General features: G+C 43.5%; 1 protein-coding gene across 5 annotated transcripts in view; it reads left to right on the top strand.

The window, feature by feature from the left end:
- Positions 1-15,975, top strand: part of NFATC2 (nuclear factor of activated T cells 2) — a 134,691-nt gene that overhangs the window by 97,112 nt on the left and 21,604 nt on the right. For all 5 annotated transcript variants that reach the window (XM_066587597.1, XM_066587596.1, XM_066587595.1 and 2 more), the window contains exons 7-9: positions 3,192-3,247; positions 4,736-4,862; positions 6,159-6,809. In XM_066587597.1, coding sequence (XP_066443694.1) covers positions 3,192-3,247; positions 4,736-4,862; positions 6,159-6,809 — 834 coding nt within the window. The remainder of the gene's footprint in view (positions 1-3,191; positions 3,248-4,735; positions 4,863-6,158; positions 6,810-15,975) is intronic.

The raw sequence follows: 15,975 nt of genomic DNA, 5'->3' as shown, positions 1-15,975 counted from the left end.
AGGTGTTTTTACTATAGGATATCTTGAAAACATGACCTGTTGGAGTGCTTTGAGGACTGAAATTGGGAAATACTACCTTAAAGGGAATGTATCATTTAGACATATGCTTTACAACAACCTTGCGGCCATAGACCTAATGGGCAAGATAAGTCCTATTGACTTCTATTATAAAGGGTTGATCTGCTCTCTGACCTATTATTAGGCTTAGTGGTCAGTGTGCAGGGAGGGGAGGAGGGGAGCACTGCAGCATAAACGATGGACGATGAGCTGAATGATGATCGTTGAGTGTAAATAGCAGCTGTTCAATACTGAACGGCTGCTATGTTAAGTGAATGGAGAGGGGCGGGGGAGCAAGGAGAGAAATCTCCTGCAGCCTCCCCACTGTGAGCCAGCGATACTAGCTCTCATGCAGCAGCACGAGAGCGAGTATGTGCGGGGACGAGGGGCGGGCATCGTTTGCCCGACACTGGTCCCGTCTAAATCGGCCTATCACATATATAGACTTTTTTTATTATAGAGTCCTCTGTTTTCTGTGCAGTGAGGAGGTGAGCTGTGTCATCATCTTTTGTGACTTGTGGGTCCTGTGTTATCCATACATAGGTGTCACATCTCAGTGTAATCCTGCTGAGATGATAATGAGATGACTGCTGGGAAGTTGTCTCTACAGAACAGGAAGTGTCAGACAGGGAGAGGAGGAGGTAAGCTGTGACATTACCTATTGTGACTGGTGGGTCCTCTGTTATCTATATATAGGTGTCACCTCTGAGTGTAACCCTGCCTGTGATGATAATGGGATTACAGTTGAGAATTTCTCTGTACAGAATAGGAAGTGTCAGATTATTATTAGAACTAGTGGTCAGCGAGCAGGAAGGGGAGGAGGTGAGCTGTGACCTCACCTATAGTAAATGGTGGATCCTGTGTTATCTATATATAGGTGTCACCTCTCAGTGTATTCCTGTCTGTGATGATAATGAGATGACCAGTTCAGACTGTTATTAGGCTTAGTCCTTGATGTGAGAACTGTAGAATGTTAAGATTTTCTTAAATATAAATCAGTACATTGAACATACAAAAAAAATCACCAAAAATTAGTTTAAAATGTTTAATATAGAAACGTAATGTTCACCAGAGGTCGTTTTGGGATGACTGTTTCCCTTTAAAGGGGTTATCTGGGGAAACGAAAAAGTTACCCATATCTGTCCGGCTCCACTTCCAACGCCAGATCATGCAGCATGGAGTCTTCCTCTCCTCATGATGTCAGTGATGTCCTTGCAGGTTGCTGGCAGTTTGGGTAATTTCATCGCCTTTCAGGGCGGTTCTGTGCTGTGCCACCCCTCACACGCTGTTCTCTGTGGAACTCAAAGTCCTAATTATATTTTTAATGAGAAATACTCAACTAACAGTTCTTACTGGGCTGCCTATAGTGGAAGAAGAAGTAGTACTGTAAAACCTGGAATTCGTCAGCATTGGTGGTGGTGAGGTGCCGGCGTGTGGACTCCAATGTGAAGGACACCACTGGCTCTTAAGAGCTTGCAAAGGCCGTATTATCATTTTTTATACTCTGGCAGCTTCATGACAAACACAACGCTTTGTAACTTAGGTCCCATTTACACTGGACGACCCTTGTCCCCGCACATACTTGCTCCCATGCTGTCACACAGGGGTGAGTATCGCTGTCTCTCTGACAGAGCGGCCAGCAGGGGGCTTTGGTGGCTGGAGCGATACTCCCTCCTGTGTGACAACATGGGAGCAAGTATGTGTGGGGACAAGTGTCGGGCATAGTTTGCTCGACATTCGTCCGGTGTAAATAAGCCTTAATTCACTCTTGTGTGAATATACAAATACCTTGTGCCAAAATAGAAGCGCATTTTTTAATGAAAGTGGTTTTGCTTCAGGCTGCTTTCACAGTGGCGACAGCACTGCAAATCGCATGTATGTGAAGCCCATGCATTCCTATGGGCAAGCTGGAGTATGTATTGGTACCACTTTTGGGTTCTTATAATGTATTGTTTAACTTTTAAATTGTTTGGTAGGACGAGGAGAAAAAACATAAGTACGGCCATTTTCATTTCTTTTTTTTTGTTGTTTGTTTTCTTTTTCTTATGCAGCATAAATGATGTGAAAATTTTTTTTTCTGTGGGTTGTCACAATTCCAAAATTTTATATATATTATAATATTTATTTATTTTTATATATTTATATTTTTTAATTTATATAGGGTTTTTCAACTTTTGTACAACAAAAACTGATTTTTGTTATTTTAGACTTTTTTCATGCATCACTGCATTCGCAGTCCCATAACTTTTTTTATTTTCCATCACAAGAGCTCTGTGAAGCTTATCTTTTTGTATGGTGAGTTGTTCCTATTGTCACCATTTTGGGGTACATATGACACTTTTGATCTCTCTTATTGCTTTTTTTGGGACGCAAAATAAAGAGAGAAAAATATATTCAACTTCTTGTACTGGCCGTTAGGGATGCAATGATAGCAGAATTATTTATACTTTTTTTTGTTTGTTTTTTATTGTAGGGGACTTGAACCTACAATGCTATAAAAACACTCTAATACATTGTAGTACTTCTAATAGCGATCATGGCAACCTACTGGCCCTCCGTGAATGCATGGCATAGGCCGAAGACATCACAAGGGGAAGCAGGAGGGGATTAAAGGGATTCTCAGAGACTTTGCAGTGGCAATGGCCCTTTAATGATTGAACCTTTTCTCCGTATCTGGTCTATGGGTCCTGCTCATCCCATCCAGTTGTCGCATTTGGGCTTTGTATTTTTTTTTTTGCTCTACCAGATTCAGAAAGTGTCTTTTTGTTTTGGTTGTTTCTCAAAGTTCTCACTTTTCATATTTGAACGCATGACGCATTGTGTGGCTTCAATTTGCAGGATGCCTTAGTACGGTTGTTTAACGTTTCTCAGCCCTGTTTTTTGTCGCCAACTGTAATATTTTGCCTTTAGAAAATTTGAGTCTTCAACACCCCATCAGATATAATTGTTCATTTTGTGAAAACACACTTTTACTAGAACGGTCTGTCCGCTCTGAGTTGATATTTTTTTCCAGGACTCCGCCCATACTCTGAAAATTTAGAAGCTTCCATTGTCACTATAACAATGCAGAGATGGATGAGAAGAGGGGTTTTAGGGTTTACTGTAACAAGTAAATATACTTTTTGTGTTTTCAGATGGTCAGCAAATTTGGGAGACAGAAGCCACAGTGGATAAAGACAAAAGTCAGCCTGTAAGTACGATAAATGTTCAACACGGGTGCTGGGTATACAGGACTGCCATTATCAGATTACGGCCGAGCTCACATGGGCATATGATTACTGTGTATTACGCGTGCACTGTACGCCTGTGTGACACGCGGTAATTCACAGGCAATCAATTACATTGTCTTACGCCGCACCGCTCAGATTAGCGTATTGGAATTGCATAATACACAAGCGCAAAAAGGGGGGCAGCAAGTTCTATTTTGCCATGTATATATGCGCATGAGAGCCGATAGCTCTCTTTGGGCACCTATATATGCACACCTATATGCAATATAAGCAAAACAATAAAAAACAGATGGACTGCGCATGACAGCGTGCGTGATAAACGCTGTCATGCACAGTACAATTTTGCCGCCATACTCGGCGATAGGCCAGGTGACTGGCAGCTTCAGCTTCATAGGGGTAAAACGCTCTGTGACCCAGATGGTATAAAGGGGTTGTCTGGGACTGAAGACATTTTTTTCTATTGATGACCTATTCTCAAGATAGGTCATCATTAGGTGATTGGAGGGGATCTGCCACTTCAGATCCCTGTCAATCAGCTGACTCCCGCACTGCTGTCTGTACGGACAGTATAGGAAGCATATTATTTTGTAACACTGATCACTGCAGTGGTTGGAGAGAGGGCTCGCATTATAAATAGCGCAATCTCAGGCTGCTGCGCTCTGATTGGTCAGTCAGTGTTGACTGACCAATCACAACGTGTGCACTGGTAGGACCACTGTGATTGGTCCTATGTTAGCAGTAAGTTTACGTCCTGTTGCCCTAGTTACCATGTGCCCATGACATAAACTTATGCCTGTGGTGTTAACCAGTTATCCAGAAAAGTAAACTTTTTGTAAATCTGCTCTCCTGGCTGTAAAACATAAAGGAGGTCCTTATAGCCTCACCAGTGACCAGTCCCCGCCGCACTCCACTTTCTGCTGCAGCATCGATGATGTCCTGACACAAGGACATGTGACCACTGCAGCTGATCCCCAGCCAAAGTGAGCCAGTAAGAAATGTCCCTCTTGTTAAATAAATGCAATCTTGTTATGTGTATAGCTCCGCAGTGCTTTCAGGTAATTAAATTTATTACCCCCCACCGAGCTGGGTGCTCATTTTACCAGCCTCAGTAGGATGGAGCCAGCTAACTTAACCATGCGGGGATTGAACCTGCAACCTTCATTTCTGTTGCCTTAACACTCTGTTCCACACGAGGCTTTAGTGCATTAATGAGCAGAGCGCTCCTTGTGCTTCTTTGGGCAGTGATTGTGTGTAGGGCAGTATAGTCCGAGTTCAGATCTGCTTTAATTCTGTATTTTACATCTGATCTGCTGTAACAATAAAATATTGTGTTGCAAAAATGTAAATGACATTGAAGCCGGAAATTTTATATGTTGTCAGTTCTATTTTTGAGCATAAACGTGATTTTTTTTTTTCATAAAGTGACTGCCGTTTTTCTCCTGCTTTAGAGCATGCTGTTTGTGGAGGTGCCAGAATATCGCAACAGACACATCTCCGCCCCCGTGAAAGTGAACTTCAATGTTATAAACGGCAAAAGAAAAAGAAGCCAGGCCCAGCACTTCACCTACCTGCCAGGTGAGGACCGCCATCCACATGTAGATTCTCAGATAACAGCTAATATACAGGTTTTTTGTAATGACTTTGTTACTTTTTACTTGTGTTTTGGCATCACTGAATTGGTTCCATGCAAACTAGAAGACGACCTGATGTCAGTCACATATTGTGCATCATTCTATTGCTGCTACACAAAGATTCTAAGCTCAGACATGAGGTTCTTATTTGCATTTTGTTCATATTATATAAGCCTACCAGACACTTCACAGCAACATCTGTTTAGTGGGTCCTTACTCTTTTGGGTGCAGCACTGCATGGCGACCGCTGACACTACAACATAGCACCCACAGGGCGAGCACTCCTGCCAGGCTTAAGTTCCCTTGGCTTTGGGCTACATCAACTCAGAGACACCACAGCAACAGCCACCATGTAGCACCACACCATGTAAACTGCTCTCAAAAGCTGTCATGTCTGAGCGCCAAACACACGGAGAACACTCTAAGGGTGACCGTACACAGTGTGGATCTTCCCCCATAGTCACAGGTGGATCTCCGCCGATTGCCAGGCAACACCTAGACAAAGCCATGACCAGTCCAGGTGCCAGCAATCATCAGAGATCCGCCTGCAGTTCCAGAAGAGATCTGCACTGTGTACAAACACTATTATGCAGTCTCCTGCTAATTGAAAACTCCTGGGCCAAATGAGTCGGAGTGCAAAATTGTTTCCTAATTGTAAACAGAAATCTAATTTTAATTTTTTCAGATGGGTCATTTGAGGAGTAACATTTATATGGCGCCAACATATTCCACGTCACATTGGGGAACAGGTTTACTAGCGGAAACAAAATGATTGCCATTTGTTGTTTGCTAGTAATAGTCTGTAGTTACTTTAAAGTATAACTAAACTTTAAAAAAAATTCTGACCTGTTATAATGACGTTAAAAGTATTTATCATGGGGTCCGGGGGCTGAGACCCCCACCAGACACTATAATGAGGGGCTGAAGAGTGCTATGCCCATTTGGCTGTTATCAGCAAGCGATGTACATATTTCGTAGTCTTTCCATGGAGCACGCTGAATGTGTATTCCCATTCGCTTTGACGATCAACGGAGGTCTTGCACCAGGACCCCCACTGTCAGTATTTCTGATGCATCACAATGACACGTCAGAGATTCTTTTAAAAGTTTCGTTAGCCTTTAATGTTGTTACTAATGTAGTGACTTATCCTGGCACATACTAGTTATTGTGAGATCATGTATTACATTGGTGTTTGTCACTAAAATGATCCTTATTTCTTCCTTTATTTTGCTTGTTTCAGTGCCATCCATTAAAACCGAGCCTCTTGATGAATATCCTCCCATAGTTGGGGGCAGCGCACATACAGGGCTAGGAGCGGCACCTCAACCCTTCTACACCCAGCATCCACTGAGCAGCGAATCCCCTTCCTGCTTAGTGGCCAACTTGGTCTCCTGTCAGCAAGTCCGAGCTGGCCTTCCATCGCCAGATTCTCGATATCCACAGCAGAGTCCATCAGCAGCCATGTACCAAAGAAGCAAAAGCCTTAGTCCCAGCCAACTAAGCTATCACCAGCCCTCCCTGGTAGCTCCTCAGATCACCATTCCAGATCCTCATAGATCAGTCCTTGTCCACACGAGCTCTCCAGTCCAGTCTACAGCCAACCCTCAGCCATCTCCAGTCATCCACTATTCTCCCACCAATCATCAGATGAGATGTGGAAGTCACCAAGAGTTCCAACACATCATGTGTTCCGACTTCACTTCCAGTCTTACACGACCAACTCAAGTGCAAAGAATAAGCCCCACTAACTACCCCACCGTCATCCAGCAGCAGTCCAATAGCCAGCGGTCTCCTAAGAATGGTCCTCCAACTACAGAACAGAAGGAAATCTTACCCTCAGGTGTCACTGTTAAGCAAGAGCAGAACCTGGATCAGGCCTACTTGGATGACGGTAAGGACTGTGACGTTTTGTAATTATAGTCTTGTATTGTAATGTGCTCAGTCTGCAAACCTCTAAGCTGCGATGTCCATGGTGCATTGCACTCTAACTGCCATGATGGCATATTAGGAAGTAGAACATTTGCACAGATCACTGTCAGTGTTGTCCATTTTCAGCAGTCTAGAACTTACATGCGTTTCAGAATGACTGTGAAATGTGTGGGTGCATTAATGTAAAAATACTAAAGCTGAAAACCGCTCTGCACTCTGGTTTTATTTGTGGTAGGAAAGTGAAAGCGTTTATGTGTCATATGTAATGTAATGCAAAAATTGTAATGTAATATTTTCTACTAATTACAGGAAATGAGGTGTCATGTTAATAGCAAGTTGTATGAGAAGGCACATGGGAAAAAACTATCCTCTATAGGGAGGTAATACTCTAACATGGAGCTTAAAGGGTATTCTCATCTAAGTCCATCATGACTGTGCTAAGAAAACCCCTCTATATGCCATGGGCAGGGTGAAAGGGAGTATGGAAACAGCCAAGTCGGCTATGCTATGCTATGCTGCTTTCGTAACTCCCATTTCTTTCCCCACTCAGCTGTTTCTGTACCCCTGTAAGACCCCACGGGTGCTAGGGGCCAATCTAGGTTCTGCAGCACATTCAAGGGGCTGAAGATCACAAGACTCTGAAGTTAGTGGCAATAGCACCTGACTCACTTGGCCACATTCCTGATTCAGGCAGTACTCTCGGCTTAATGGTGTCTCCTTGGGCTCTCTCGTACCCTCCAGGCACCACACTTCTGGCCGTGTTAAACTCTCCTCCAGCTCTGACGGCACTCTCCAGGGATGTATCCACAGCGCCTTATGGGCCATTTACACGGGACGATTATTGTGCAAAATTCGTTCAAACAAACAAAATTGAGCGATAATCGTTCAGTGTAAATGCAAAGAAGGCATTTACTATTCGTTCGCTAAAAAAAGACTATTACTGGATCGTGGTGACATCCACACTCGTGCAGTTGTTTAGCCAAGTGCCGTCCCGTGTAAAAGGGCCTTTAGAGTTGTCTCCTTTCTTTGTACTACAAGCAGCTACTGCTCTGGTCTACCTGCTGTCACACCACTTTTTGTGACAACTGCATCCTAGACCTATGCGAACCCCATTCAGACACTCCTTCACGCACACATCATTAAACGCCATACTCTACCTGACGGTGCTTCACGCCTTAGCAATATGCACGCACTTTGTTCCTACTCCTTGCAGTTAACCTCTTCAAGACCAAGCCTGTTTGGGCCTTAATGACCAGACAAAATTTTGGAAATTTGGCATGTGTCCCTTTAACAGAATAACGGTTTAACACATCCAAGAAATCCCGACATTGTTTTTTTCATCACATGTTGTGCTTTATTTAGGTGGTAAAAGTAGACCAATACAATTTGTGTATATTTATTATTTTAAAAAATGCCAAAATTGAGGAAAATTGTTAAAATTTGTTATTTTTTTCCTTTTTTTAAAACTACGGTATGTCAAATATGTGCTGTACATACGTATTGTGCTAATTTTTGATCAGATATATATTTTCACTTGTTTACTTTATTTTGGAAGCACAATTGAAAACTTTTACACATTTCTGAGCAATGTAGGAGATTTACTAACTTAACATTAGTTTTTAAAATGTTATTGTCTATTTTTAATTTTCGTTTAGATTTTATTTATAATTTTTAATGTAAATACAGGATAATGATTACAATAAATCAGTTGATATAATAATTTATGCAATAAAGTAAGGGTATGTTCATACATAAAGGGATTGGTGCAGGTTTTTACACAAATTTTGACATGGTTCCGCAGCAGACTTCACCCCTACACTTTGAAGGGTAAAATCAGCTGTGGAGCTGCATCAAAATCCACACCAAATAAATTGTACCAAAATCCACAGCGCTAAATATGTGGATCAGCACCAAAATCTTATGAATGCGTATGTACCCTTAGAATTATAGTTTTTTAATTCTAGATAAATTATTAAAATATTAGTGCAACATTGTAGAATACCTACAGTAACGAAATACTATAGGTGATTGTCATAGAAGGGGTTTTACATGCTACACATTCTTTAGCTCTCCTTCATCTGACACTGATGCAGCACCAGGATAGTTTGCAGTGTATGAACTTTCCCGGCGAGCGCAATGATTGGCTGTCACTAATTACGTCATCTGGAACAGCCTATTTTGGGGGTCTTACCCACCATTGGGGCCTGCAATTGCAAGTGGAGCAGCTGACATAAATTTACGTTGCTGCGCAGAGCCCAGGCACCAGCGTCCTAAATCTACTGTTGGCAGTTGCGAATGGGTTAAAGAGACATTTCAATAAACAGTAATAACATTGCAGAACTAGTATTTGCCGTGGCTGTACATGGGTTCAACATGCCTGCATGTGTCCTTACACTCCAGATCACCCCCTGCCACTTCATGCCACCACAGCATGGTCTGGGGAGGTCAGATTTTGAGATTGGCACAAGTCTCCGAAGGGGACCCATTTTTACCAGATTTTCATGGCATGTCCACAGGATGCGCTATAAAAGTTTGAGATGGGAACACTCCTGTAATACTTAAGAATCTCTAATAACTCATTAATGGGTATAATTTATTAGCAGATCTCCTCCATTCAGTGGTTTCCCGTGTAGTATGTAATGGGGACGTACATTTTCCCTTCCTATATTAAGAAACTTACATTTATTGGTGTTTAAACCTCATTTTCTGCTTCTCTGCCCAACCCCCAGCTTATAGCGCATTTGGTCCATCAGCTGTCTGCAATCATTTTCCTAACATTCATAAGAGTATAATCATTAATGGTCGTGTTATTAAGTTGTCATTATTTGTAATTAGAGTCTGTTCCACTGGACAAAGGATACAGTCGGCTGATGGACCAAGTATTTTCAGGATGGCACAGCAGAGCACGCACTGAGCCTTACATCTTACTGTGGTACGACGTGAGCTTCAGATGCAGACCTCACTCTGTCCTGTGTGTATAATCCCAGTATCTGCAGTCCAGCCCTGCCAGAACCTGAAGCTTTGTGCTATTACTGAATTAGCATAGACTTGTCCTATGGGAAGACAAGGTAAATCTCTCCCTGGGAGGTAGGAAAAAGATGAGGACATTCGTCTGCAGTTCCCTTCCTGTACCTGAATAATGCCGCTGTCTGCCCTGACATCATCTTTCTCTGCGCTACTTTTATTGTCTGCTCATAACTTTTTAAATAGGTCTGGTAAAATGCTATGAAAATCTAGATAAGTATTTTCCACTGTTTTACCGTTCTGTCTCTCAGCATGTCTGTCGCTGGCCAACACTTGGACTGCCAACATGGAGTCAGTTAAGCGCATTAAACATAAAATCTGTGATTGCTGCAGAGATAGTTGATGGCCTCCAGTCCTGTCTGACATTCCTCACCATTTATAAGAGGTCTTTTCTTCTGAGAATTAAAAATAACACGGAGCCATGTGTAGTATAATGACTGGATTTGTGTTCTGCCCGTAGTCATCTGGCGGCTCGGACGCCGTGCGTAGCAGCTTTCTCCAACACTTCTTTCTGGAACAGTGAATGTTGACTCTCTGTCTTGTACTAGATCACAACTGTGGGGTCAATTCACTAATGCAGTGAGAGCTTTCTACAGTTTGAAGTCCCCCCTGGCATTCGATGACCTGTGAGAATTCAGGAAGGTGATTGCAGCTCCAGACTAGAAATGTTCTTTTCTCACTTATGTAATATTGAGATTATTTATAAAGGCGGTAATGCTGATGTGCGCTTATCTCACCGGCTCCCACGGCATATAATGGAACTCGGCAGGAAATTGAGTGCAAAACAACCCGTCAGATTGCTGCCTCTGAATCAGGGCTAGCTCCAGGTTTATGTGGTCCCTTGGCCAACAGAGTCTCAGTGGGCGCCTTTGCAGGGTGTAACGACACATGTAGCAGTAAGTCTGCTACGTCACATACGGGGACCATATAATGGTGCATACCAGCTTTACACACTTGCTTTGCAGACCATATAAAATATTACAGTAATGTTGTGTCCAGTGATCACAGGTGACGTCTTCTCTGACTGGAGTTATTCAATTCCCCTTTTTTTCTGTATCCAGTCCAGACCACCATGACCACTTCTCTCAACCACAACTTGACTCTGCAGGATTTGTCACACAGACTCTTTTACTCCATAATTTTCCATCACCCTTCCTATATGATCCACACCTCTACACAACCCCCCTTCTTTAGTACCCAAGATAGTAATAATGCCACCTGTAGTACCTCACACAGTAGTACTGTCCCCATTTTTGCCCCTAGTAAGTGCTGCTTATAGTGATCCTCACACATTAAAAGTGTCCCCCACTTAGAAATAATATTGTCCTTATGTGCCCACTCAGTAATATTACCCTCCTCTGTTATACTGCCCATTTTCTCCTCATTCACTAATACCCCATTTTAGAAATAATGCTCCTGTTTGCCTACTTTCAGTTATTATGTCCTCATTTTCACAGTTTACAGTAATGCCCCCTTCTCAGAAATATTGTCCCTATTTGCCCCCTTTTAAAAACAGTACTTCTACTTTTTGCCTTCTTTCAGAAATATCCCCATCTGCTCCCTTTTAGAAATAATGCTCTCCGTTGCCCCTTCTGAAAAATAATGCCTCCATTTGGCTCATTAAGAAATAATGGACCTGTTATCCTTTGATAAATACGCCTCCACGGCCCCCCAACATCCTCTCGCATATGTAATTAAAAAAAAAAAAAACAGTCTGCCTCCTTACAGGCAGTAAGTATCAACAATCATATAATTGACCGCACAACATGGAAGTCAGTGGGGGGCAGCATGCCCATTACAGCTGCCGGGAGCAACACAGGAGGGGACTATGGATTTTTTTTTTTATTCAACACACTCAAAATTGGGGGGGGGGGGGGCTCAACTGCCTGGGCCTCCATGTGATCAACTTCTATCAGCAAATGGGTCTCCCTGGCTCAGTGGGCCCTGGCATCTGCCTGGCTTTGCTGGGTACTGACGCTGGGCCTGCTCTGAAAAATAACATCCGATTGCTATGGGCAACTGCTCCACTTTTTCTCTGCACCGGCTTTAATTAATCTCCTCCTTGTATGGCCATTATCATAGTCCGTCTCTATCTCCCTACCACCTTCCAAGTTATTTTTGACTCTTCTTTTCCTTGAATATAGGCCTTGAAGGACGATATCTACTCTTAGAAGCAAGGCTTCACATCTGCACACGTATTTTTGTTTCTCTATTCCATTATAGGAACAGAAAATGACAATAATATCTGTGCTAGATCCATCACATGATGGACAGCAGTGGTGCCCGATGGACCCCATTAACTATCCAGCTGCTTTATTCTGCCCCCGTCTGGACAGAACCTCCACCAAAGTTGTGAGCTTAGCCTCTGTTCTTATACCTTTACTGTTCAGCCTGCCATATTTAGGTCCCTGTTGATGAGATATTTAAAGGCCTGTCCAACTAATAGAAGTTATTGACAGAATTGTTGATCATTGGGTTCTGATTGTTAGGACCCCCACTGATCCTATGAACACAAGTCCTGAAGGCTCCTGCAGTAATGTAGCACCAGATGAGATAGCTGTATTCAAGCGCTCACCTGTCTCCAGAGGTCCCACTGAAATGAACGGAGAAGCAGTGCTCATGTGCGTCCGCTGCTGCGTTCATTTCTGGGTACTTTGAACCCAAGTCCTCGGGATTGGTAAGGGTCCCAGTAGTGGGACCCGCACAGATCATCATGTTATCACCTATTCTGTGAAGAGGATGCTATCTATTACTGGGATAACCTATGGGGTATGTTTACACAGCAGATCTGCATCTTCATTCATGTAGTCTTATATAGTGCAGATTTTTTCAAAAGCCACAGCAGAAATTCACCTCTGTCCTGCAGCTTGCTGCCAGAGCTATGCAGATAGAGGGCCGCAGGTCTGCAAACAGTCTTAGGCCTTTTCAATGGACGTGCGTGTGTGTGTGTGTGTGTGTGTGATTCCTGAAATGGATTTCATAGGGAAACTGAGTCAGGAAGTGACGTCACTTTTTTTTATTTCCGCACATGTATTAGAAATTCACATGCTGCAGAAATCCGCACTGTATATTACAGCATGGATCGTCATTGAACTGAATGGAGATGCAGATCTGCCGCAGAATATAGTGTGTGTGTGTGTGTGTGTGTGTGTGCGTATGTAATATATAATATATTCATAATGTGCTTTTCTCGTTTTACCATTTTGACTGTCTGTGTATGATGAGTTGTCCAGATGGGTAGCTTTTAGTAGCGCAGATGGATAGTAGACACCGCAGTCTGAGGCTTACAGGGGATTCACAGACTGGATACAATTGTTGCAAATTGTCACTTTTGAGTCTATACAGACTTAGGCCCAATGTCCACGTGCGGATTTGATTTATAAAATCCGCACGTGGCCCCGGCATGGGAGATCCATGCGTCTTGCTGCCCGTAGAGGGCTACATTAGCATCTGTAGGGCAGCTAAAAACATGCAGATGTGATTTCTTCCCAGCGTGCGGGTCGCACGCACAGGAAGAAATCACAGCATGCTCCATTTTCTTGTGGCTCTCCCGCACAGGCGGCTTCTATTGAAGTCAATGGAAGCCGTCCGTACCCGCAGCTGTTTTTGTGCTGTGCCGCAGATAAGCGGGAGAGCAGGAGATTTTAAAAAGTGTGCACAGTGCATAAACGCGTGGCACGCTGCCGGCGTGCCGAGCACATCCGCCAGGCAGCAGAAAAGAAGATCCGTCTGTGACGGAAGGGAGACCCGCAGCGTCTGGAGAGGTAAGAAAATGTCCATGCTCCATTTTCTGCGTTTTCCCCACACGGACGGCTTCTGCAGGCCTCCATTGAAGTCAATGGAAGCTGTCCAGATCCGCGGCACGTCCGCAGCAGACACTGCATCCGTGCTACGGACCGCGTGAAAGCAGGAGTCTAAAAAAAATAAAAGGCACGGTGCATGCGCGCGGCACGCCGCTGGTGTCTCGTGCAGAAGAAAGGAGATCTGCCTGCAACTGAAGAGAGCCCCGCAGCATCCGGACGGGTGAGTATAATGTCTTTGGTCCCATGTCTGCGGGCCCGTGGCCATGAGGCCTTAAGCCTTTGTATATAAGCGTGAAAGTTCTAATCCACTGACAGCAAACAGAGATTTTGAAAGTATTGAGCTATTAAAACAGTTTATTGGAAAGTAACATTCCTTTCCAGCATACGATGATTAGGCTTTATTTGTATGAAACCAGAAAAACTTAAATTTCTAAAGTCCATCAACTATTACTTCTGAAAGGTTATCGGTGACTGCGGGTCTTGCCATTTCCAGACAAGTGGGGGGGTGGGGGTTTCGGTGGGGATCATCAGTATTACTTAGCAGACAGGGCTGCAAGGTCAGCTTTATCTTTATAAGTAACAGGCCTCGGGAGCCTGTAGGGTATTTAGAAGAAATGCCACTGAAGTCGGATCGGATCCACCACAGTCTTGGAAGGGTTTAAATAAACATATTCAAGGAGAAATGAAAAACATGACGAAGCTGGCGTAAGTGGGGCGCGCCATTCCAGTATCTTTAGCTGGTTTGGGTTTAAGCTTAGTGCCTAAGGCTTGGCTCCAAATTCGGCATTTCCTGAATAGACAACCCACCAAAGTTGAATTGAGTAATGGCCTTGTTGTACCAAACCATCATTAACCATTTCACCGTTGTTGTCCCGGGCCGCAGCTTCCAATGTTGGTGATGTTTTTGTTTTCGTGGTTGCCTCCTCTTCTGGAGAGCTCGTCCCTACACAGTCACGGTACAAATCGCTGCTTGTTTGGATCTAGACTTGTTTTCTTTCTGCATTTGATACATTCGTACTGCAGGCCGATGTTTGTTTACTGAAATCTATCAATTTGGACAAATAAGATAACCATATCATGGGAGAGCGTCCACAAGCATGAAAGGTGCCTGCAGTCGTTTTTCAGGTTAGAGGGCCGCAGCATGAGGCCCACTAAAAACGCCGCACTAAGCCTCTATTAATTTAAACTGGGGCCTGACAGACTAGTGTTTTTAATGGGAGCTAAAACAAACGCTGAATGTTCTATTTTCAGCGTGTTTTTGGCGCACTGCATCGCCCATTGAAATGGTTGGTTCAAATTGCTTCTATTAGCCACGATATTTTCACACGCCTATACTGCGCTCCAACCACGCTCGTGTGAACAGAGCCTCATCTGCAGGATCGTGTTCAGCTGCTTTACGATATGTCCGTTTATTGTTCCTTTGTTTTTCCTGTTACTTTCTCCCCTAAATCGCGTCGGCCATTACTCAGGACGTTTACGTATTAGCAGTATTAGTGCAACTCCGTAGAGTTTGAAATGCCCACATGTTGGCGGCATTGATTTCACTTCCCATCTTCTGGGTCAGCATATGACGACGCTCCCCGCCGCATAACGTCCCTTTGTGCTGGATGTTTTTATTACACAATTACATGATGTTATTACAAGACGCGATCTCCGGCTCGGCTAATTGCTCTGCTAGGAAGAATAGGTTGAGTAGTCCAACCACCTAGAGACAGCAGGAAGCGTTGCCTAATTTTGTTCCCCGGTATTACCGCTATTTTTACTGTCCTAAATGGTCTGCGTTCATCATTAGAAGGTCCTGCAACGTGTCCACATCTGTCTTCTTGTATTTAATGAGGTGACGAATGGTATTAAACAATATTTTTTTTCTTCTGAGAAGCAGAATTGTACCCAGAAAATACAACAATTAACGCCATCTTTTCCTTTCCGTCTCTTTATAGGAGTGCAGAAACAATGTAGTTTTTCAGTTGACGCCCTTAACGTTTTTCACACTTCTGACATGTTGTGGTTTACATGACAATGTGCTGTATGTACAGACTGCGGGCTTCGCCAGGTCACCGCCACCTAGCGCTACATGTAGACTATCCGAGTATTAAAACCTAGTTAACTCCTTCTGGTGGAGCAGGGCCTGCCATATTTTACTTGGCATATCGTGACTTTTCTCTGGCATCAAAAGTGTTAAGCTAAGTAAGGTTAAGAAAAAATGTCGACTATGAAATTCTCAATTTAGTGGTTACTGGGTGCAATTCAACCGTGAGGAAAGGCCTGTGCCACCGTTGGAAAAAGTGCGCTGCGCCCTCT

Source organism: Eleutherodactylus coqui, chromosome 13 (assembly GCF_035609145.1).
Source record: "Eleutherodactylus coqui strain aEleCoq1 chromosome 13, aEleCoq1.hap1, whole genome shotgun sequence".
Taxonomy (NCBI): Eukaryota; Metazoa; Chordata; class Amphibia; order Anura; family Eleutherodactylidae; genus Eleutherodactylus; species Eleutherodactylus coqui.
This window is presented reverse-complemented; position numbering and strand designations above follow the sequence as displayed.